This window comes from Mercurialis annua, linkage group LG2 (assembly GCF_937616625.2).
Source record: "Mercurialis annua linkage group LG2, ddMerAnnu1.2, whole genome shotgun sequence".
NCBI classification, from domain to species: Eukaryota; Viridiplantae; Streptophyta; class Magnoliopsida; order Malpighiales; family Euphorbiaceae; genus Mercurialis; species Mercurialis annua.
Genome location: NC_065571.1, coordinates 48,634,788 through 48,660,335, shown reverse-complemented (window position 1 = coordinate 48,660,335; position 25,548 = coordinate 48,634,788). Strand labels below are relative to the sequence as shown.

General features: G+C 30.1%; 3 protein-coding genes across 5 annotated transcripts; 2 read left to right on the top strand and 1 right to left on the bottom strand.

The window, feature by feature from the left end:
* Nucleotides 1-5,799: 5,799 nt before the first annotated feature.
* LOC126667333 (probable LRR receptor-like serine/threonine-protein kinase At4g31250) lies at nt 5,800-9,385 on the bottom strand. Its single transcript, XM_050360291.2, has 2 exons — nt 8,552-9,385; nt 5,800-7,191 (listed from the first exon to the last, which is right to left on the bottom strand). The coding sequence occupies exons 1-2, from the start codon at nt 9,219-9,221 to the stop codon at nt 5,966-5,968; spliced, it is 1,896 nt and encodes a 631-aa protein (XP_050216248.1). The 5' UTR covers nt 9,222-9,385; the 3' UTR covers nt 5,800-5,965.
* Nucleotides 9,386-12,871: 3,486 nt separating this feature from the next.
* LOC126667186 (uncharacterized) lies at nt 12,872-16,929 on the top strand. Of its 3 annotated transcripts, none has more exons than XM_050360147.2 (4): nt 12,872-13,835; nt 13,919-14,144; nt 14,227-14,367; nt 16,766-16,929. In XM_050360147.2, exons 1-3 carry the CDS (start codon nt 12,969-12,971, stop codon nt 14,361-14,363), a joined length of 1,230 nt encoding a protein of 409 aa, XP_050216104.1. In that variant the 5' UTR covers nt 12,872-12,968; the 3' UTR covers nt 14,364-14,367; nt 16,766-16,929. The 3 variants fall into 3 exon arrangements, with proteins under 3 accessions (XP_050216104.1, XP_050216103.1, XP_050216102.1); XM_050360146.2 differs by lacking the exon at nt 16,766-16,929 and adding an exon at nt 14,902-14,935; XM_050360145.2 differs by lacking the exon at nt 16,766-16,929 and adding an exon at nt 16,481-16,628 and having other exon boundaries at nt 12,873-13,835.
* A 5,538-nt stretch (nt 16,930-22,467) lies between these two features.
* Nucleotides 22,468-24,972, top strand: LOC126670460 (gamma-glutamylcyclotransferase 2-1). The gene is made up of 9 exons (XM_050364198.2): nt 22,468-22,654; nt 22,988-23,121; nt 23,205-23,281; nt 23,676-23,732; nt 23,995-24,051; nt 24,184-24,224; nt 24,348-24,419; nt 24,522-24,601; nt 24,717-24,972. Exons 2-9 carry the CDS (start codon nt 23,013-23,015, stop codon nt 24,893-24,895), a joined length of 672 nt encoding a protein of 223 aa, XP_050220155.1. The 5' UTR covers nt 22,468-22,654; nt 22,988-23,012; the 3' UTR covers nt 24,896-24,972.
* The last annotated feature ends 576 nt before the right edge of the window (nt 24,973-25,548 follow it).

Below are 25,548 nucleotides of genomic sequence, written 5' to 3'. Positions count from 1 at the left end.
ATTATCATAAATATTATCATCTAGTTATCATAACATTATCATATGATTTAGGTACCATAAAATATTATCATGTTGGTATTATATGATAATGTCATGATAACGACATGATAAACAAATATTATTTTTTGCAATCTTTTTTTTCTATAGCGTTATGATAACAACATGATAATGCAGTGATAACGACATGATAATCAGACATTGTTTTCTGTATAAAATTATTTTTTCGGCGGAATTTTTTTTTCAATTGAAAATCGTTTTTATGCAGATTTTTGGATCTAAAAACTGAAAAAAAAAATTAAGATCAATTTTTTCAAGTTTTGAAGTTAAAATAAATCATAAAAATTACCACCACCGAAAAATATTGATAAAATTAAATATGAAAAAACGGCGGAGCGACGACAGAGCGATGGAGGAACGACAGCAGAGTAAGGGCAGAGAAATAAAGAAGAAGAAGAGAACAAAAATAGAGATAAAAATAAGAAACAGAAAAAAAAATTGTAGAAAAAAGAGAGACACACGAAAGTAACAATTAGTGGTTGAGAGTAAAAAAAATAATTAAAGTGAAATTATAACAATTATATTGTCACTTAGTTCAACGTATTATCAAAACTGAAAGATGAGAAATCAAATAGGTATAGTTAGAAGATTAAAAATAAAAAGGGGTGAAAAGAGTATAATTTTTTAAAAAAAAATTAAAACTTAAAATAAAAAACTCATAATTACATAAAATCAAATTTAAAAACAAATTGAAGCATATTTTTACTTATAGTTAACAATTACAGATTAAGTGTTTCTAATTTTAGCACGCCTCGTAGAAAAATATATTCAAACTTTTGTGAATTATTGTAATTTATACTAAATTTTTTATTTTTTTAATAATATTCTAATTTCAATATTTTGTTAATTTTAGTTTTTTTTTTCAATTAATTTAATTTTTTCAATCTTTCACCTCAATATATACTTATTAGTTTTTTTTGATTTTTCTGGTCATTTTTAACTTTAAATCCATTTTTTATACTTCAATCACCGAAAAGTAAAAGAATTTAAAATTACATTTTAACGTTATTTTTTATTTTTTAATATTAAAAGTTAAATTTTGAAAATCTGAAAAACAATTTTTGCTAATTACGGAGTTAAATTTATAAATGCAACTAAATATTAAAACAATTAAATTGATCATAAAAAAAAGTTAGCTAAAATTGCAGCGAAATGCTAACATCGGGATACTATTATAAGAATTAAAGTTTTGGTTATAATTGCAACAATTCACAAATGTTTGGGTTTATACATTTTTAAAGTAAATCTTATTTCTAGAGTTTATTTTATTTGTATATACAAAAATAAAAATAAAAAATAAAAAATAAAAGTGAAAATGAAATTTAAATTTAAATTTAATTAATTTTTTATTTTAATATATATCTTTTGCATTTTTTTAGATTTTTTTTTTCTTTCTTTTCTTTGAAAAAGATAAAAAAAACTAAAAACTAAAAGTTCATAAAATAAATATAAAGTTAATATTTTATTTTTTTATAATATATAATATAAAAATTTAGAATTTGAAATGTCTAAAATGTTAAATTGAAAGATGAGGGCTAGATAAGTGAAATAGTACAAATTCTAAGATTAAAATTTAGGGTTTTTTATATAAACAACCAACATTTATCATATTATTACTTTTATACGGAGACATGTTTCATATGGCGAAACATACTGTATACGTGCTTATTATTTTCTTTTTACGAACTTTTTTATTTAACCTTATTTTCTTTATTTACTTTTCTGGTTTCAATTTTCATCTTCTCTTTTTTTTTTTCTTACCCTCGCCGTTCTTGTCATCGTTATGCCTCTGTCGTTCCGCCTTCGTCTCGCCGTCATCTTTTCCTTATCGTTTCGATTTCAGATCTGAAGTTTTCTTCTTCTTCTTCTTCTTTTTTTCAATCTATAATTTCTTCATTATTTACTGTTTTTTTTTCATCATCAAACATGTATAAATATTATCTTTAAAAAATATAATGATAATTTCATATTATATAAAATAATTTTATGGTTTTATGGAGTAAATTTTTGTTATATCTGCATTTCTACTGTATTTTATTGTATTTTTGCATATTTTTATTTAGCAACACGATTGGTTATTGATCGTTGTTGATATTGTGTTGACATTATATTGATTTTATCATTGGTAAAAAAATATAAATAATGATGTTGGATTATTACAATATTATATAGTTGATTTTATATTAATTTTGTGTTGATTTTACCATTGGTGAAAAATATAAACAATGATGTTAAATTATTATAATATTACATAGTTGATTTTATGTTGATATTAAGTTGATTTTATGTTGATTTTAACATTGCCGAAAATGATTCATTAATTTTTGGTTGATTTTATGTTAATTTTCCAAAAAAAAAACACTTTATAAAAAATAAAATAAAATCAAATATATGGTAAATAACAAATATTGATTGATTATAATTAAAAAATAAAGATAAAAAGATAAAAATTAGTATAAAAAGCCTTAAAAATTAATATTACCCAATTTATTAAGTATTGTTGATATTGTGTTGATATTGTGTTGATAATATGTTGAGATTTAAACTGACGAAAAACATCACCAGTTAAAAAAATTAAAATAAAAATAGAGTCAAAAAAATTAAAAATTAAATATATAATAAATATTAAGTGCAGAAATATAATAGTGAAGAAAAAATTGAAAATAATAAAAAAAATTAAAAAAACCGTATAAAAAATATATTTTTAATAAATAAAGTTAGTTTTGTAAATTTTTAAGGTGCTCAATGTAAAGATTACAATTTAACAGTATAAAAATAAATGGGCTGCCAAATTCCGTATTTTACATAAAAAGCCTTAAAATTTACATTACTCCTATTACATGTTAGTTTAAAAGAGTTGTTCATGCGGCGATTTTAATTTATAACTAAATATCCATACCAACTGGATAAGAAAAAATTAAAAAATTATAGAAATGATAATTTCAAATCTTCAAAGATGGAATATCAATATATTAAATTAAAAAATAAAAAGTTAAATGAATAAAATAATATAAAATTAGGAATCAAAGGATGCATTAAGTCTTTTATTTTTATTGAAAAATAAGCTAATATCATCTGAACCAAAAATTAACGTAATTTTATTAGCCAAAAATATTCAATAAATATATAATTTTTAGATAGAAGGTATAAAAAAACTCTCGACTTTTTTTTTCAAAAGTACATATCAACGCTTTTATTTTTTGGGCACAATTAAGCCCTCATGTTTTTAAATTAAATTGAACAATTAAACCCTCGTTGTATTAAAATCGAATAAATAAACCCTTTTAGTTTACTTTTGGAACAATTACCCCCTCAAATTTTTGGTAAATATATTAAATATTAAAATTATTTTTGAACTTTTTTTCTATATAATTGTGAGAGACATGTCAGCCATTAACGAGTGTTTCTAATGGTGTTGGACGAAAGAGGTTACTTATTCTATTCGAAAACAAAGAGGGTTTAATTATACCTTAATAAAATTATACCTTTTGCCTAATTTTTTACTAAGGCAAAAAATACATATTGGTTCTTGTGGTCAGAACCCATGAATTTTTAGGCCTCTGAGATAGATTGAGGCTCGCTTACACTCATAAAAAATGGTACAAAAAGACCATATTCTTAACTCCGTTAAAAATTCTATTTTTTAAAGTAAAAAATCCAAATAAGCTCTTATGGTTAAAGATTAGAACATTTAACTATTTATAGTCTAAAACGACTGTAACTTTCTTTATTAAAAATAAAATATTTATTTAGGTTATCATAAAAATTATTCTAAATTAATGACTATTATTGTTATTCTTTTGAATTATTTTAAATTTATTTTATTATTAAAAATTTATTTATAGTTAGTTTGTTAGTCTTTTGTAACAGAGTTCATGGTATGGTCCTTTTTGTACCATTATTTAAAATTTCATTAATTTTCTAAATATGTAGTGAATCAATAATCAACTAATATTATATTTTATATCAATTAATTATTTTGAAATTTTGAATAATTTAAATTTCATTCGATTAACTCAAACTTTCAATCAAATAGTTCATTACGATTGTTTTTAAAATTAATACTCACTATGTCCCATAAAAATAGGCCAAATTGCTATTTTAGGCTTCGCAAAATATTGACCAAATTTTTATTTGAATTTTGTTATTTAAGTTGAGATGTCAACTTTACCCTTCATCAATTTAATCACTCAAATTATATTCTTCTAATTGTCATTAAAAATCACTTAATATAATACAAAATTACTCCCTCCGTCTCAAAACAATAGTCCACTTTTTTTATTTTTTTATCCCAAAACAATAGTCCACTTTTCTTGTAAATCACAATTTAAAGTGTTTATTTTCCCTATTGTCCTTATTTAAAGTGTATCATTTATTACTATTAGCCTATAATCATAACATTTAATGAGGGTATGATAGGAAAAATGAAGATAAATTTGGAAGAAGTTAGAGCATTAATTATGTTTTTTAAACTGTGTGCAAAGAAGAAAGTGTACTATTGTTTTGGGACGGAGGGAATAATAGATTTAATTTTCAAAATTTATTTGTAATCTCAATAAACAATTGGTGTTTTTCAAACATATATTATTAAGATTATTTAAAATATCTAGATAATTAATTAAAGAGTATAATAGGAAGTTAATTAAAACTAATTAGTTTAACTACTATTCCTTAATTATGTACAAATCCAATTTGGTCTATTTTTTTGATGAATAGATGTTTTTAATTTGGTCTATTTTTATGGGACAAATGGAGTATATTTAAACTAATCTATAAAATCAAGTGCCATTGCTATTTAAAGTAGGCTTAATGTCATCATATAGCAAAACCTTTCACATTTTTTTTCAATTTAAGCACAAATTACAAACATCTCACTTAATAGCACAACCTTATATTATGTGGCATGTATAATATAAATATTTAAAATGACGTCGTTTTAATCATCCACACTGTCAAAAACGACGTCATTTTTACAAAAAGTAAAGCATAAAATATATATCGGGTTATAGAATAAAAAAATTGAAAAGATTATTCTAAAGGCCTAATGTCTTAAAAAACCCCCGACCTTTTAACCCCTTTTCAATGATACCCTGACGTTGCAAATTTGTCAATTTTACCCTATTTTGCATTTTTGTGTTTCAATTGTACCCTGAAAAATTAAATTAACGTCTTTTGCGTTTGGAAATTTGTTTAAAACATTTTACATGTCTCGCATATATTAATTGTATATTTTTAAAATTTATTTAAATTTAGTTAAATTAATTAAGAATTTAAATTAGTGTTAATTTGATTATGGTTTTTAGTTAGTTTTTAAAAATAAAGGACTTATTTGTACTTTTTTGAATAAAAAAGAATTTAATTTCATGTTTAGACTTAATTAATTGAACGATTTAATCATTTAAGTAAAAAAATTAACAAAAATTAAAATATTGGGGTACAATTGAAAACGGAAAATTCAAAAGTGGGTAAAATTGACAAATTTTCAACGTCGGGGTAGAATTGAAAACAAGTTTAAAGGTGAGGGGGTTTTGAGTGATTAGGCCTATTCTAAAAGATTAGACAAATTGAGTTTATGCTTAAAATAAAAATAAAAAAGCAAAAACTTATTTTATACGGGACATTAACCTTTTAAAGTACTAAGTGATATTTTTTAGTTTAGACATGCATAGAAAATAATTACTTTGTAATATATATATATAAGCAAAACAAAATAGTGCAATCTGATGTTTGTAAACAAGCAGCTGATCAAAACCTGTATGCATTTGATATTCAAGAATGTGTATAGCTCAAATGATTATCTTAATGTAACAAAGGTGGTTTGCACAAATTGAAAAAGAAAACAAAGACCAGCAGGCTGGTAGTATAGAGTCAACTACAAATTTATTTAAAAATGTGGCGGATTGATGAATCAGCCCGTGATTGAAAAAGAGAAATCATCATCGGTGATAGCTCGAGAGGAGTAAATATCGGCATCACTTGCATTGGAACTAAACTCATCAAAGTCGGAGTCTCGCTCATTGAGTTGCTCGATCTTGTCGACAGCCTCCGTCAAATCCCATCGTCTCTCGACCTTCCATTCGCAGCAGCACATGCCTATTTTCAACAGCTTCAGCATCTCCCCTTCCCCATTCTTAGTCCCTCTCATCTTCATATCGAACACCTCTCCCGTCCACTCCTCTCTTACGACAGAGTTCACCCACGTTGCCAAGTCCCCATTCCCGCCCCTTCCGCGATAATTGGCTGGGACCTTGCCCGTAAGCATTTCAAGAATGAGAATGCCAAGGCTCCACACATCAGTCTTTCTTGAGGCGCGGTCAGAGTCGGGGGAGGTATAGGCGATCATGTGGCGGAGAGCATGGGGTTTGTTGACGAGGGGAAGCAACGCATAGTCAGTCAAGAGGGGCTCCAAGGTATGGTCTAAGAGGACGTTGGAGGACTTGAGGTGACCATGCGGCAGCGTGAGGCTCGGCAACTCTCTGTGTAGGTACGCCAATCCCCTGGCGACTCCCTTTATTATCTTCAGTCTGATTCCCCACTCGAGCCCTATCCCCCCAGTCGTATGAAGATGACTAGCCAAGCTTCCATTTTCAATAAAATCCGAAATTAAAAGCTTTTCATCTTTTCTGTAGTAGAATGCAACAAGCGGCAATAAGTTGCGATGTGACAGAGCTCCCAGCCTAGTCATGTGCTCCTCAAACTCATCTCTTCGGACATTGCTCATTTCCCTAAACCTCTTGGCAACCATCGCACGTCCATCCGTTACCACTGCCTTGTAAGACGGCCCGAATTCACTGCTGCCCAGCACCTCTGCAGAGGCCCTCAGCAGCTCTTGCAGCTCAAACCTTTCCTGATCATTCCTCACGAAATGAAGCTTCCCGTTATTATCATTATTTTCGATTGTCTTCCCGTCGTCAATATTTGCAAATTTTGTCTGGGGCTGGCTTCTTTGAACTTGGAGCTGGTTTATTTGGGTGGTTTTGGTTCCTTGGCGGCGGCGACGGCTGCGCAAATAAGCAAATGCGAGTATGGCAGCTAATGCAAGCACAGAGGCTGCTACCACCACTATAATTATGAGCATCTTATGCTTTGAGGACTTGCATGCCAGCAGCGGCTTTCCACACAGCCCATCATTCCCTGCACATTATGGAGTTACTACCATTAACTTATTAAATAAATAAAGGATATTAAACTCCATGGGTCACTAGGGTTACCTCGAATTACATAATGATCACTAAACTTCATTTTGTTACAAAATGGTCACTGAACTATACCTTTTATTACAAAGGGGTGTCACCCATATAAAAAACATCGTTTTCATGCTTAAGTTGTTACAAAAAGAATACTAAACTTTTCATGAATTACAAAAAAGTCATTGAGTTATACTTTTTATTGCAAAAAGGTCACTGAACTATGTATCGTTTTGTAATTAAAGCTTGCCATGTAAGCAAAAACGTTGCGTTTTATATGAGTGACACCTCTTTATAACAAAAGGTATAGTTTAGTGACCATTTTGTAACAAACTCAATTTTAATGACCATTATGTAATTCTAGGTAACCCTAGTGACCGAGGGAGTTTAATATTCAATAAATAAACTATCTTAAACATACAACACCACAATCATATAGATAGCTATCCAACTAAAGGTTATATTACATGTGTAGAGATTTTGCGTGTAAATTGGTAATAGCAGAACCTAAGTTTTGGAAATGCGTCGGAAATTTAACATTTATAACGTATAACTTTATTTTTAATATAGAAAATCTTACATTGACACCATTTTATTATTATTCGCGTTCAAATGTACTATTTTCTGCATTTGTGTTCGTGCTATGTAGGCAGCAACTATCAAAAAATGTTACCTGTCTATTTTTTTTGTTGGCTTTATAATTTTTTTATTTTTTTATAATAATACATATAATTATAAATTAAATATATACTACTTATAAAGTATGATTAATTTCATTTTTGTACGCGTCAAACTGTAAATGAACTTCTTGCAAGATCAGGCAATATACATTTGGAATAATAAAATTATTATAGAAATAAACCTTTAAAAATTGTCCAAATTTATTAATTATATATAGAGATAAAGAAAATATAATAAGTTCATAGTTTAATTTAATCATCTAAAAATACTCCACCTTTTTGACTTTTTTCGTTTATGATCTCATCTTTAAAAATCCTCAATTTTAGTTTATTTTTTAATTTTTAATTTTAATTATAGTCATTTGTTTAAATTGAAGTGGAAAAAAGTTCAAATATACTATTCATTTTGCCTCATATTTAATTTTTTATCATAAAAATGTAAATATGACCAATATGAAGCTATATAACAACATAGTTAAACTTTTCTCAGTTCCAATTTGAACAAAAAAATTGAAAATAAATATAAAATTAAATTTTCTTAAAAGGTGATGTCATAAATAAAAAAATTGAAAAAGTTGGATACTCTATAATGATTAAGCCTAAATTTAATTGGTAAAAATGAATTACCTGTGAAAGAGGTGATATCGAGGGCAGAGAGGGCAGAAGGAATATGACCCTTCAAATGGTTACCGGAGACGTTAAAGTAAGTGAACTGTTGTTGAAATTCCGGTATCTGACCTTCAAACCGGTTATCCTCCAAACCGAGTCTAACAAGCCTGGACAACGGTACGAGTGAAGAAGGAATCGGCCCACTCAGATCATTATATCCCAAAAAGAGCTGAGTCAATGAACTCATCCCAAGAAAAGCATTGTCCGGAAGCACACCGGAGAATTGATTAAACGACAAGTAGAGAGTCTTCAAGAATGTGAGTTTAGTGAGTCCGGCAGGCAACCCGCCCTCGAAGCTGTTGTTCTTGAAACTCAAGGCTCTCATCTTGAGCAGCTGTGCTAGCGAGTCGAGTTCAATCTGGCCCGACAGCCCCATACTCTCCAGTGTCAGTTTATCTACGTCCCCGTCATTGTTGCAGTGCACGCCCACCCAGTTTGAAGTATTGCCGCTGCATGGAGGAGTGGTCTTCGTCCAATCGGAGAGCAAGGAGGGGTTCGAGAGGGAATTCTTGAAGGCGATGAGGGCGTCGGCATCATCAGCCGACCCGGGAACTGCATGGAGTAATATTACTACTGTAAATAAGATTAGGGTGGCGAGAGGAAAACATAGTGCCCTGCGATGAGGCATAATGAAAATGGATGGTAGATGAATTGCATATGATTAGTGGAATGAATTACTTGGTTTGAGAAGGAGATGAAGAATTAATGAAGAAATGGACTCATTAATTAATTACTAGGTGACAAATAGCGTGGGGTTTTGACGATGTGAGTGAGCTGTTTATGCTAATCAGGAAAAGGCCGGCTTTAATTTGTCTAGCAATTAGCCAACTATATATACTTTTGAATCTCTTCATTAAATTTTTGGTACCTTTTCATAATTATCCAGAAAAAAATGATGTAAAAAATAATTTTTCAAAATACTGAATTTTATTTATAAAAATACCAGTTTAAGAAAAAGACTGAAAAAACATTGAAATACACCACATAAATAGTGAAAAATACAAAAAAAAACTCGTAATATATACGCCCTAAAATTAACAGTACTTCATTAATTAACAAAGAACATACCACTCGTTGACCAACGCTAGTTAGACAATTTTTTTTAGTGGTGTATTTTAATGTTTTTATTGTTGTTTTTAAATATATTAATATTTTTACAAATGAAAATTGAAATTAAGTTAAAAATGTGTAAATGGTCAAATGGAAAATGTAATTTAAAAGTTTATAGTATTTTTATAAATCAATTTTAAAAATGATGAATCATGTACTTTCTTCTAACTTTTTATACTTAATTCACTGTCTTTTGTTTATTAATCTATTTATTTTCAGGATGCTTAAATTACCATATCTATATACTCCCTCTATTTATTTTAGTTGTCCATTTAGCAAAAATTGTACTCCCTCCGTCCCGTTTAAGAAGTCCCATATTCTATTTTGGGATGTCCCATTTAAAAAGTCCCATTACTATTTTTAGAATACTTTTCCATTGAATACCCCATTTTACCCTTATTTTAGTTATCTTAAAAGAGTTTTATGAAAAATTTCACTATCATTAATAGGGGCAAAACATGAAAAGACAAGAATAATTAATGTTTTCTTAATCTGTGTGTAAAGTCAAATGGGACTTCTAAAGTGGGACGGAGGGAGTATATATTATGAAAATTGAATTTTTGTCTTATATTATGGGAGTAAATACTCATATAACCCTACTATGTAATAAATGTTTTGTAAATTGAGTAATAGAGTTATTTATTAGGGGAGGGATAAATTTGGAAGATAATAGCTAATATTATGTTAAATTCCTAAAAAGACAACTATTGATGGAAAAATACATTTGTCTAAAGTGACAAATAAAAAAAATGGAGAGAGTATCATATATTTGCAGATCCAATCACTGGCCTAGCCAAAAAATTAAATAAAGAGGAGCAAAAATATGAAATTATATTAAGTAAAGAAAAAATAATATTAAAGGAGTCAACAATTTTGAACATTATAAATTAGTTTAATTTAAAATATATTAATACTTAGCAATTTATTTTTGAATTAGATGGAGCAATCATCCATCTTATTGTTAAGGAAGCTATGCCACTGGTTTCAATTTATAGTTTTTATATTTATAATTATATATTCACCCGCCTCCATTCTAAGTTAATTACAGTATAGAATATATAACTTTAATTTGAACAAAAACTAAAAACATAGTACTATATCATAATGATTAATTTAATTGATTAATGAGTATTATATGAGTATATGTTGATCCCTTATTGTAGTCTCAGTCGTGTGTGATATTAACAATGACAACATGATAGGGACTCGTAATTATATAGTTGGTGATTAGTTGTTGATTGTGGATCTGCTTTTGCATGGAAAACATATACATTTGATTTGAGATATTGGCCTTGTTGTTCCACAATGATTTATGTTAGCCTATCTATCGCCTTGAGGATAACTTACAAAGTTATATAGAAAATAGGCTTAATCCATTAGAAAACCCTTATGTTCTCAATTTTTTATTTATTTGATTTCTATTCAAAATTTATTATTCAATAGTATTGGATGAGTCTTTTATGAACAGAAGTTGGGAGCATCTAGCTTAGTCGCCATTAAATAATCGATTTCCACGTCTAAAATAAAATAAAACTCCTTTCTAATTTTTTATTTGTCCATTTTTGTCAATTTTTTTTATTATATAGGTCTTTATACTTATAAATTTTTACTTATCTGATCCATCTTCAAGTTTAATGATGTGACTCATTTTATTCACATGTCGAGTTAGAAAGACATTTATTTTTGATCTCGCGCACGTTTCACGACGTGTGTGAAACATGCTCCTTCTCTGTCCAAAAAGAGACCTAAAAATTCAAAATAAACTAAAGGATTCATTCCAATAAAATATCAAACATTTGCGGGTGTTTTGAGTTATAAACTTATATTCAAACCTTTTAAAATCGGCTAGTTTAACCCGTTTTGGGATATTTAAAACCTTTTCTAGCCATTTGTGAATCAAACTAAAAATATTATCATTCGTAAATGAGGTAAACTAGTCGATTTTGAAAGGCTTGATTAGAAAAGGTTTCAAACCCAAATGAGTTAAATTAGCCGATTTTGAAAGGTTTGTATAGAAAAAGTTCCAAATATCTCATATGAGTTAAACTAGCCGATTTTGAAAGTTTGACTATAACTGATAAAATCCGCAAATATTTGATATTTTATTGAAATTGACTCTAAATTGAATAGAACTAAAATTAAAATTAAAATTTGAAAAAGGATCAAATGAATAGAATTTTGAAAATACAAAAGTCTAAGGATAGATTTGTACAGTCAAATCAACCACAAATCACCTACACCCCATCCAAAAATTAAACACATGCAGCACCATATACAGATTTTACAAAAAAAAATTATTTGTTGTTGATTTTGCTGTGATCTTTATGTAACTAAATTATTATGTTTGTTTAAAATTAAATGTTCGATCCACTTTAAATCATACGGAAATAGACATTAAAATAATAAAATGGAATTTAAATAGGATAAGAAAAAAACAACCAAACAAATTTTAAACAGACTAAACTATAAATCTGTATAAAAAGAAAACAATAAACTGCAACACTTCTATGTTAACTGCGTTCTTGACAACATAAGAAACTTAATAAAACTTAATAAGTAGGTATTGACTGTACGCCTTGCCCATTTTGCTTGCTGGAAAATCTCTGGCCAAGCAAATTGTATGAACTACTTGCAGTGCTATTTAGTTTTACTCAGAGTATCAATAAAATGGTAGGCTAGCTTCTTGAATTAATAATGATAAAAATTTTAAAAAAAACAATAAATATATAGCTCGATTAAACTATGATTTTTGAATTCAAGTTTTTATACCAACTAATATTGTTTTACGTGCTTCGCACTTAACTCTCGTAGCATGGTCATAATTTTATATAATGTACTCAGTAACAAATATTGGAATTGAGGTATGTTGATGTGTAAAATAGTTGAAATTGGGTCTCAATTAAATGTTAATCATATGAATAGTATCAATCATATTTGCCTTTGCGCCCTTCTGGCTGGGTTCCCATGAACTTCATCCACCTAACAAAGTTGGACCCGTGAGACTCAAACCATGTATGAGTAGAAAAAGTACAAAATCAGACACTTGAAAATGCTACATAACCATATTCTAATCTAATTAATGGAGTCTTGCACTTGGGACAGTGACAATTGATTCATCTGTTTTTCCTCTCGATGACCATATACAAGTCTTAAACTAATCTGTAACTATTAAAAGTTGCCCAGTATCACAGACTGCTTGCCACTACTCCATCCCTACATATATAACTTGTCTCCCAAGCAACCATGAACGGATTCCTCGTAAACCATGAATCATGACAACCAAGAAGAGCAAGCCTTACTGCTACGCCCATCATATGCAACATCGAAATTCTTGCTCTGCCATGAACTCGGCAACTTTCGAGTAAGCCTTAAATGGTGCGCCCTCGATCACTCCTCTTGCCTTGGAAAATCCATTTCCTATTCCATTTTCATTTTCTTCACCCTTATAGTCCCCATCATAACCTCCGTATTTGTGCAACTCCCGTCCTCAGCTTCCCTCGATGATCCTATATCTTTCAAACTGCTTGTGCAGTTTCCGGAATCAGGCTTAGCTCTAATAGCTTTCTGCACTCTGTCCCGCTTCTTTAGAAGGTATGGACTCCGCCAGCTCTTGTTCCTTGACGGCTTACAGGACGACTCTCTATTCGTTACACGCAGATACTCCAGGGAGCTTGATAAGGCTTTTCGGTACCTGGCCTGCATATTACTTCCATCTTTTTTCCTTCAACTTGCACATAAAATCATTTACTTCTCCACCGTCAAGGTAAAATTGCCTGGCATTAGCAGCTCAGGTGTTCCAATGAATTCTATAATGTTTGTACTGGTGTTGGGTTCCTGGGCTTACAGGACCGGTGTGTTGCTGTTGGTGTGCGTTCTGTTCCGCCTCACTTGTGAGCTGCAGATACTTCGGTTTGAAGGGCTCCATAAGTTGCTGGAGGGATGCGAGTCGGATGTTGGCATCATTTTCAGGGAGCATATTAGGATTAGGAAACAGTTGTCTGCTACCAGCCACAGATATCGAATCTTCATCATCTCTTGTTTGGTTACAATAACCATTAGTCAACTTGGAGCTCTGCTGCTAGTTCTGGCTTTCAAATCCGACAAAAATTTCTTCAATTCCGGGGACCTTGTGGTAAGTTAAAGAGCTAGCTAGCGTACAGCTAACAATTAATTCACAAGTCTATGGAAATTAGAGCTTAAATTCATGGAATGCAGATTTGTTCAGTGGTTCAGATAAGTGGCTTTTTCTTATGCTTACTTGGAGCAGCAAGAATCACGCATAGAGCTCAAGGCATTGTATCCATTGCAACTAGATGGCATATGATGGTCACATCAGCATCGCACCAAGGGAAATGCGTTGTTCCGGAGACTCATGATGCTGATTCGTCCGACATTTTCATCTCACAGGATCCTTCTTCCTTCCAAACCAGGCAGGCTTTCGGTAAGTTGCAGTTGGTTAACTAAGTAGTGTGCGTGTGAAGAATAATAAGTCTAATAGACCACTCCTTCAAATGTCTGTGCAGTGGCATATTTGCAGCACAACCATGGTGGAATTACACTGTTTGGATTCCCACTCGATCGCGGATTGTTGCACACACTCTTTGCATTTGAGTTCTCTTTGGTGTTGTGGATTCTGAGCAAAGTTATAGTTCTGTCTTGACTCAGTAAGTACCCTCGCTGGTGTTGTGGATTCTGAGCAAAGTTATAGTTCTGTCTTGACTCAGTAAGTACCCTCGCGTACAACTACTGAACTGCAGAATCGTCAAGTCCAGTACAGTCACCAGAATGCAAATTAGAATGTATCACATACTCCCTCCGTCCTAATAAAGTTGTCCACTTTAACTTTATGACACAGTTTAATAAAAACAATTATTATTTATAAATTTTATAAAATTTTCCTTACTTTTTTTTATCATATCCCTATTTAATATAGGATCCACTTACAATTTATTTTCAATTTACTCATTAGTGGATTTTAAATAGGGGTATTATAGAAAAATTAAGTGTAAAAGTTAGTTACTTTTGAAAATGGACAAAAAATTTAGAACAAAATTTTTTTTCAAAGTGGACAACTATATTAGAACGGAGGGAGTATTTCTTTTGGCATATATGACCAATTTTAAATTTTAAAATGCAACAAATCAATCTCACTACAACAGATAACTCTATTGATCTCTTCAGACTGTCGATTTATGCAGCAATCCTCAAACTTCTCTTCTGGCTGGAATTTATTATGAGTTAACAACTATTTTTCCAGCTGCCGCAGTTGATTTTTTCTTCTCATGAACAAACAAATAAATTACAGTTAATTTGTGCGAAAACTTCCAGGTTTCTAAAGACCGACGTTTCCGTTTCTTCCAGCCCCGTGACTTTACTATTTCACCAGTTAATTAAAATAATTAAATTAAATTTATTTTTAAAATTACTAAAAGAAAATTAGTTTTTTATATGGTAGACAAGTTAAACTATATAGTAAAATTTTGAACAAAGGGTCAACGCGCCCCCTGAACTTGTGACACGAGATCATCTAACCCAATTTATACTTTTTTGAGCAACTAACCCCAAAACTCTTCATTTTTGGGTCAAATAGCCCCATAATTTATATTTTTATTTTTAAAAACAGATTTATGATAATTTTATCGCAACAATTAGGGAAGTATCTAATTACTTTTTTGCATTCCTCAGCTCCGATTTGTATTTTACGCATTTTAAAAATACAATTATGGGGTTACTTGACCCGAAAATGAAGAGTTTGAAGGTTATTTGCTCCAAAAAGTATAAATTGGGTTAGATGACCCCGTTACACAAGTTTAGGGGGCGCGTTGACCCTTTGTTCGTAAAATTTTGTACAAAACAGACATTAATCTTTCAGAAATAAGTAGAATAAACCCTTCACTCTAAGAGTGTCAAATAAGCCAAAAAAAGGACCAATTTAATTCTTAAACTTCTAAAAATAGACTAAACAATTATAAAGTTTATTATTTTTGAACTGATCCATTTATTTAAAATTTAAATAGTATTTTTTCTATTACATAATGTCCCAAAAAATGAAAATTATTTTATTCATATAATAAAAAATTTGAAAATAAAATTATATTTTTATTATTTTAATTTGAAAATAAAATTAAATACACAAGCCTAATTTATATTTATCCTATACTTAAAATGAGTCGATAAATATGTGCATATTATTGTTATATAATAATAATAAAATTATTTTTGGAAATTTAGAGTACATGAAATCAGTAAAAATAATGATAAAAATTTAAATAAATATTAAATTTATGCGTAAATTTTTAAATCAGGGACCAAATTAAAAATAGACTCATCGTTTGTTCTCTCATTTAAGAATAGACGAGCATCGTCCGAGCTTGTCTATTCTCAGACGAGAGAACAAACGCTTCTTTTGTCTGTTATCTCGTCTAGGAACAGATAAAGCTCGTCTGTTCTCAAACGAGAGAGCAAATGCTTCATCTGTCTGTTATCTCGTTTCTTTTATGTTTTTTTCCTTTAATTGTCTATCTTTTGATTCTGAAAGGAGTGTGATACTCTAAAAAAAATGACTTATTTACATAAAACATGGTAATAACCAACTTTAATCTCACAAATGCGGGAGTAGTTTTGATTTTTAAAATACATACTTTGTTCTTTTCTTTTTTGATATTCATATTTTTACTTTTCATAAATATCATTTAATTATCTGACACTTTTAATAGCTTGATTTTGCTGCAACAAAATCTAATTCCATTCAACTAAACACCTACTTTCTCTAGCCAGCGGCCGACGATCTATTTCCTCCACCAGCCGCCGATCATTTTCCTTCTTCTAGTTATCATCCTCATCCCACTAATTTCTTCATCATCTCAAACCCTAACCTTTTCATCTCAAACCCTAATCTTGAAAATACAATTTTGCTGGATTTTTGAGAAAATTTGTCGCCAATTTTGAAAACCCAACTATTGCCGCCGGTGATGAAATAGAGGGACAAACTGTTACCGCCTATCTTGAAAAAACAGCAGCAAATGTGGTCGAACTTAAGTGATATGTTGTTTCCATGACCAGAAGATGAAGAACGGTCGTTCCTTTTGAATAAAAAGAAGAAGTCGTCGTTTTTCTAAATAGGGGCTTCTGGCTTTGCCAGAGCTGGAGACCGCCGATTTTGAAGAAAGAGCAACTGTTGTGGCCGGACTTGAGAGATCCGATGTTTCCATGGCAGAAAGATGACGGACAGACGTTCCTTTTAAAGAAAAAGAAGAGTATATTGTTTTTGAAGAGGGGCGTCTGGCTTCGCCGGAGATGGAGAGGTTGATGCCGCCGTGATGGCAGCCAGTGGTCACCTTCTTCAATGATTTTTTTTCACTTTGTGTATCTGTAATGGTTTTGGTGTTGGTTAACCGATAGTTTACTAATTTTATTTTTAGTATACTTCCATAGATGGATTTGTATATTTTTATTGATTTTGTTGTTGGTTAACCAATGATTTACTAATGGTACACCAATAATTTTTTTTAGTGCACTGTTAGTAAACGTTGGGTTAACTGTTGGTAAATTTATAATAAATTTTATTTTGAATATATCGTTATTAAATCGTTAGTAAACTGTTGGTAAACTTAAATTATATATTTTAAACAAATTGAACTTTTTAAAAAGTTTAATAAATTTATTTTTAGTAAACCGTTAATAAATTTATAGTGAATTTATTTTAGTATATCGTTAATAAATTTTAATAAATTTATATTGTGTATTTAAAACATAAATTAGTAGCATTTTAATAACCTGTTAATATGTCGTTGGTTAACTAAAATCGTGTTTTTAAGATGAAAAATAGTTTTTTTAAAAGATATTTTTAGAAAAAAAGATATGAACATTTTTTTTTTAAATGACTTAATATTTTTTAAAATATTTTACTTTTTTAATGATATTTATCAAAAAAAATCCAGAAAACAAAATTGCATGTGTGTGGTGTGCAGTGCTCTGTCTAGATTCATCGAACCTCAGGATAGTTGTCAGGCTTAGAAAATATTTAGTTATTACTGTCTAGATTCATCAAATTATCTCATTGCATTTGCTTATCTGTCACCGCTCCCGGCCATTTCCATCTTAGAATTCTCCATTTATTATCTTCTCATAGATTATTGTGCAATTTCACATTTACTTTAAATCAAAATTATAAATTCTTACAGTAAAACAATATAAATATTAGTACTTCCTCCATCCGAAAACAATAATTATTTTTTTCCTTTTTACACAATTTAAAAAATATAATTAATGCTCTAATTTTTCACAAATTTATCTTCATTTTTCCTATCAATATCCGTATTAAATGTTATGACTATAAGCTAATAGCAATAAACAGTGTTTATCCCATACAACGAATGTGACACGTCATTTTTACAACAAGCCAATAATAATTTACGTTAGGAAATCTTTATTTATTGCTTATTTTTTTATCATTAAATATTTGTACATAGCTAACGCCTCATTAGTTTATTGTACGAATGACGTGGCACAACTGTTGCGTTGTATAATTATTCAGCAATAAATGATACACTTTAAATAAAGATAATATGAAAAATAAACACTTCAAATTGTGATTTATAAGGAAATTGAATTATTGTTTTGAGACAAAAAAAAGAAAAAAGTGGACTATTGTTTTGGGACGGAGGGAGTACAATTTTTTCACGTTTTCTTTTCTAAAAACTTGAATAACAATAAAATTTAAATAATAATCAATTTTAATTAATTTAATGAAATACTCTACAATTATTTTTAAAATGAATCAATAGAGAACCACTATATTTAAATAATTATTTAATAATAGTAGTTTGTTGTGTATATGCTTAGCACATGATTTTTTTCTTAATTTATTTATTATAATTTATTTATAAAATTATAGAATTAATATGATCTGATAATTATATATGTAATATGATTTATATTTAAAATTGTTATATGTAATTTTTTTTATATTTGTTAATATTTATATTTGATTTTAGTTAAATATAGAATTGAAAAATTAAAAATTAAACTTTAATAGAAACAAGCTAATGCGTATGACCATATAAAGAAAACAAAATATAAAATACTTAGTTGCATATAATTTTTTTAGATTTATTTCTTACAATCTTAAAATTAAATTGTATATATTTGTGAACTTATTTTTTAGACATGGTTAATTATAGTGATTGATATTATAATCCGTTAATATATAATAATAAATATAAAAAAATTAAATATATGTTTTATATAATAAATCATATATATAAATTTTCATTAGTGTTTATCATGGTTTAAATTTGAATTTGTTTTTATTATTTATTATGGTTTATATTTGATATTATTTAAATATAAAAATAAAAATTAAATCAATAATATAAATAACGTAATACATTTTAAAGACTCCTTATATTGAGAGATTATAATAGTGTATAATTAATTAGAATTAGAAAAGATTTTTAAGTGTTTGATTATGATTAGAAAAGATTTCTTTAAAACTAAGAAAATGTATAGTGGATATATATATATATATATATATATATATAGATTAAAGATTGTTAAATAACATTAAATGGGGAAATTTTTTTATTTTTTTATGTGACAATAAAAGCATTTGCTTTTTTTATTAGTATAGAACGGAGACTGCACATTGAAATAGATTGATTGAACTGATAGGCGACAATGGCATTATGCTTGTTCATGTTACTGTTAGCATATAAAAAGTAATAATAACAAATGATCCACGCATTAATTCTCTTCCTCAATTTAGCACAAAAAAATAAAAATAAAAACGTAATTTTCAGTAAAATACGACCAATTTAATCCACAACTATATCAAACCGGATTGGTTTTATCTTTTTGACAAAGTAGAGAGTGATTTAATTAATTAAAAAAAGTAACTTTAATGAACTCTAATCAAAATCCTGGTTAAATTTAATTAACACAAATTTAAAATTAATTAAAATCCTATTTTTAAACTATTGTCGCGACCTCCCTTAACAGAAGCCACTGCTGTTCTTCCACCAGTGCAAAGATCTTTAAGTTTTACTACCGCTATCGTAACTCTTCCACTAGCACCATCATCGTTCGTGGACCAGCAGCTTGGAATTGTTCATTATCCATCGATGTTCGTGGAGTAGCAGCGAAAAATGTTCCATCTTTGGTTCTTCATTTTGCCACAACAGCTACTACTGCTGCTTCGTCCACCGTTGTTCGTTGTTGCCGCTGAAGTTAAAGACCGTTGTTGTCGCTTGTTCGTCCACTGTTCATCTACCGATCTCCTTTAGTTGCCGCTAAAAACAACACAATACATGTAAAGAAGTTACACTAGATTAAATGGAGTAACACGAACGTAAGAAATTTTTAAACTAGAAGAACTCATAAGTTGCAGATTTGGAGAAAAAAAAGTTAGAAAGAGAAAGTTTAAAAGATATACAATAAAGAAATGAAGTGAAGAAGATGAAGTCCACATAATACCCACACACGAATCATAAAGGGCAATGATTGCGGTTAATAAACCAAAGGGTTAAAACCTTATAGTGAAGAACACGTGGTAAGTACGTTGACACATACCAAAAATCGATAAGCCCTTGCTAACACGTCGAAATAAGAAAATGATGAAGAATTTGAAGATATTCGCCAGAATCTGAAGAGACTCGCTAAAATCTGAAGAGATTCATCCCGAATTTGTTTTGAAAAATACAAAAAAAAAGCTAAATATCAAAATAAACATAAATACTCAAATATTAGCTTACTTGCGGGGGAGCTAATGATGGAAAAGCCATTTTCACATACACTAAAAGATAAGTCAAGTTCTAAGAGGATTCGCCCACCAAAATCCACATTAGAACTCGCCAAAAAACAACAAGTCACAAAAGAAATTAACGCCAACAATAAAAAGGAGATTAACTTTAAATAAAAAATATAATTAATTTTTTTATTATATTAAACAATAAAAGTTAATTTGATTTTTAATTTTAAAAAATAAACATGAACTCGGATAAATAAAACTAATTTTAATATTTATATTAAATTATTATAATGATATTTTATACCGATGATTCTTCATTTTTTTAAAATAATATAACAACATCGCACTTAAAAGTGTAAACAGACGTCGATCTTGATATATGGCAACTTCGAACTTAAGAGTACTGATGGAGTCTATCATCTCAACATGTGATCTACAAAACATAGGTTAGACTGCTGGTTGGACGGTGATTGTCTGATGAGCACTCTCATGCTTAAGTTAGTATTGAATTTAAAAGAGTATTTAATTCATAGATTGTAATTGGTCTATGTATAGACATATCTAAAATTTTTTATAGTGAATAGGGAGAAGTACTTTACAAAGTTTAAATAGAAGGAATACCTTATAGAGTTCAAATAGAAGGAACAATTTTTATATAAAATGAGTCCTGTTTAGGAATAAAACATAAATAAAAATATTCTCTTAACTAGGAACACATCATAAATAGAAAAATATTTCTTGTTATCCTAAGAGATTTTAGTCTTCTATAACCTCCTTAATTATATATATGATAATTACTTGTATTCAGATTTTATATTTTAGAGCATCCGTATTAAATCTATTTATTTCGTAGGATTCGATCGTTGCTCTTAAGGTGAATCTGTACGAATTCTATTCTAAACGAGCGAGTTCTATAGGACTCGGTCTCATTTAACATCAAGATCACTGATTTATCAATTTTCAGTAAATTCCGAGATCTATCCGACTGGGCGAATTCCACAGAATTCGATTCATATTATCATGTGAAATTGAATTTTTAGTAGAGTCGTTAACTTTTAAATATCCTCTTTAAAAAAATTATCTTCTCTCTTCTCTCTAGAAAAATAGTTTTTTTTTCTTCATCTTTTTGAGGGTGGGAGGAGATGATTTTTCCGGTTAACCAGAGAATCATATTCTCTCCGCCCATAATAATAATTATTGTACATATATTTTTTTGTTTGAATAAGTTTTTATCTTTTCAATTTGAATTTTTATGTGGTTGAATAAATTTTTGTGGTTTTCCTCACCTTTTTGATATGATGATCGTTCAAGCATTTTTAGTGTTTGTTCATCTTTAAAGCCAAGTTCTTATAGATCTAAGAATTGGGGAAGGTATAAATTTATCTTTATAGAATATTATTGAAGATGAACCGAAAATGTTAAGTTTCGTCGGATAGAACGGATTTCTTGTCAAAATCGAAAGAAGAATTATCTAAATATCCTGCTCAACGGGCACATAGTTCTACATTGTGTTAAGTTTACAGGATTGATGTCATGAATTTTTTATTTTTTTAGATTTTTTTTGCTTATTTTGAATTGTTGTTTATTATTTGATTATTTTAAATTTAAAAGATCATATTGAGCTCTTTGTAATATGTTTTTTTTATTTGTATTTGTTTATTAATTTATTCTAACTTTGAATTTTTTTTTATCAGTAATACAAGCTTGCAAGATAAAGCTTGCTGCTTCCAGGGGAGTCTACTTAGTGAACTGGCAGGACGCGGAAATCGATTGATCAATATGAATCTCGAGAGTGGATGGTTGACTGCCGCTCCGCACCTCATTAAGATCATATTGGCATACTCTCCCAAAAAAAAGAGCAGATGGACGGCGACGTAATAGTCCTTTTTTAAAAAAAAAAATTGTATTTTCTTATATACTTAATTATATTTTTATAAAAATTTATAAATTTTTTATGATGGTAAATTGGATAATGAGAGAGAAGGTGGGGGCGCACACCGCCTTTGTGTTGAGTTTGGGTTTCCTTCCATCTTCCGCTGTAATATAGGAGGGTGTGCACCTACTACCTCTCCCCCTACCCCCGGAGAGAACCCGCAAATTGAAAAACTAAACTCAGACCTCCATCCTCTACCTTCTCTCTTTCCTTCTCCGGTCATCACCTCCGCGATTTCCAATTTTCAGATCGCCATTTCTCAGCTTTTCTCGTAAGATTTCTTCTCTCCGCTCCCTATTTCAACTGTTTTAATTTTCCCGCATTTGCATTCTGATATCCAACAAATTATTTATATCTCGATTCAGTTTTACCGGTAACACTGCACCACGCCTGGTACAACACAATGACATTTCTATTCGTTTTATAATTATCAATCACGACTTTTTATTTTATTTTATTATTTGAGTGGATAGCGCTTGTGGGAGAAATTGAACCCACGGACTCGCGGAATGAGCTATAGCTCATGTCTTCATTCTTCTTTTGTTTGAATTTATTTTATTATTTTCTTCCGATGACGAAATAACGACAAATTTGTGTTCCTCAGGAGTATACACGACAAAGGGGAAAAAATGGTGTTCTGGATATTTGGGTATGGTTCATTGGTGTGGAACCCAGGGTTTGAATATGACGACAAACTCATAGGCTGTATCAAGGATTACAGGCGTGTCTTTGACCTTGGTATATCTACTCACTCAAATGGCTTTATATGCTTATTTTTATTACCTGTTATTCACATCTTATTATCTCCGTTGTCCTACCAGCTTGCATTGACCACAGAGGTACACCTGAAAATCCTGCAAGAACTTGCACATTGGAAAGCCTTGAAGGAGCCGTTTGCGTATGTAATTCACCTTCTTAACTGTCTTTCCTATGGAGTTAGAACGTGCTCACATCTCTACTATTTCGTCTTAAATTTCATAGTCTTATTGTCATCAAATATTTCCGCCATTCGCAATTTTTTCAATTTTAAGCACATTTTATCAGATGTGGCACCACACATCTTAACATTTTATTTTTTAGCATAAAAAAACCCGACCTTTCATTTTGTTTGCATTTATAGCCTAAATGTATGTCGTTTCGGTCATGGCTATAGGATAAAAGGTTTGAAAATGTTGAGATGCGAGGTGAAATTTTTGTCGATTGTGACGCGAAAGTTGGATATTTTGTGACAATAAATGTTGCTTTTAAATTCCTTAACTTTTATGTAATTCCACCCCTCTTCTTTTTTGTAGTGGGGAGCTGCTTTTTGTGTTCGTGGAGGTCCTGTAAGGGAAAGGCTGGCTATGGAAGTATGGTTATGTTGACTTTTATAATTTAATCATTCTTTAGGTAGCTACTTAATTAAAGATGTTATGTTTATGTAAAAATAAATTGGGTCAGGTTATGTATGTTTGCTAATTAAAAATGTGCTTTGGTAGCAATTTAGTAATTTCTTTTCTTTCTAAATCTGCTGAATAGACGGGCATTTAACATCTTGTGCCCAATCTGTTGTGTATGGTGGTTTAAACTTTACTTGAATGCAGACCAATGTTTTATTTTCCTTTCTTGTAGTATTTGGAGAAGAGAGAATGCGAATATGATAAAAAGTCGCTTGTAGACTTTTACAAGGTGAGCTTTGCTCTTTTTAATGTCCTGTGGTTATCTTGTTTCCGGTTGGGGGATGCGTTTACTTGGATAATTCATACTTCATAGTTAGATGTTCTGTTATCTTGTTTATAATCATCATTTTGTTTAATCTAGGAAGGGGATACTTCACAGCCTGCTTTAACAAGAGTAATTGTGTAAGTGTGGCATCTAATATTAGTTGAATTGAAACCATTATACAATTGTGATAGATAATGTAATGGCGGTAAAACGTGGCATTTTTATGCTTGATTTTCTTATGAGTATGTACTCACATGTAGTTTCACTTCTACTCCGGATAAAATATCAAACAAGTATTACTTGGGGCCTGCCCCCTTGGAGGAAATGGCTAGGTATGTTATATAGTCTATTACTTCTTTATCAACTCTAATTGTTTATTGCTTTGAAGAATTGTCATCAAACAATCACTCATATATTCTTGTTTACCATTTCAGGCAAATTGCAACGGCATATGGACCTTGTGGGAACAATAGGGATTACCTCTTTCTACTAGAAAAAGCCCTGTTTGATATTGGTAAGATTCATTTGAACAGAAAGTACAATCATGAAGTGAAGTGATAGTAATTGCATCTCAGAATTTTGGTTTGGTATTGATGCATGTTTTCTGAAATTTGGGAGTATGTAAACAGGTCATGAAGAAGACATGGTGATTGAGCTGGCAAATGAAGTAAGAAAGGTACTTGGAATTGTAGGAAATGAGATTTCCAAAGAGACGAAGCTGGCTGGTTCATCGCATTTTGCTCTCAAATCACTTATCACCCCTCTTCAACTGCGTCCATTTCCAGAAGCTGTTGTGCTGGATTCCTAGTTGAGCTCCGCTAACTTGTTAACATTCCCGAAATCTTCTATTTTCCCTTTAGCTCGTATCAGAAAATAGTTTCTTTAGTTTCTATTCTTTCTTAATCCATTTTAGCATTTTTTTTTCTTCTTTATAAATGAGGATTAAAGGATTTCTCTCCTCGAACCCAAAATCGGTCTTAGGTGGGGCGCTCTTACCACTTGAGCTAACCCATCTCGTCTATTCAGCATATTGAAATGGTATTCCTCTAACCTTGTTTACGCATAGGTTTGAGAGTTGCTAAAACACGGCATCTGCATTCAACATTTTTATCCAAACAGCAAGAGTAGATTGAAATGGCTAAGAAAGGTAGATGCTAGAGGGTAATAGCCCCTGCAATTATAATTTCAGTAGTCACAACTCGTTTAAGGTCGGTTTGGTATTGGTTAACTTATGGTAAGTGATTGCATATGGTGACTGCGTTTTGTTTCTTGAATTGTTGGGAAATCTGACCTTAAGGAATTATTTTGTCCTGATTTATACTGGCATTATTTCCAAATAATTTTAAGGCCAAATGTTGTAAAAAGGCCAAACCTTTTACAAAAGTTTCACAAAAGTCCTGACCTTTCAATTTTATCGATTTTAGCCGAAAATTGATTATTTGGTTTCACAAAAGTCTCTAC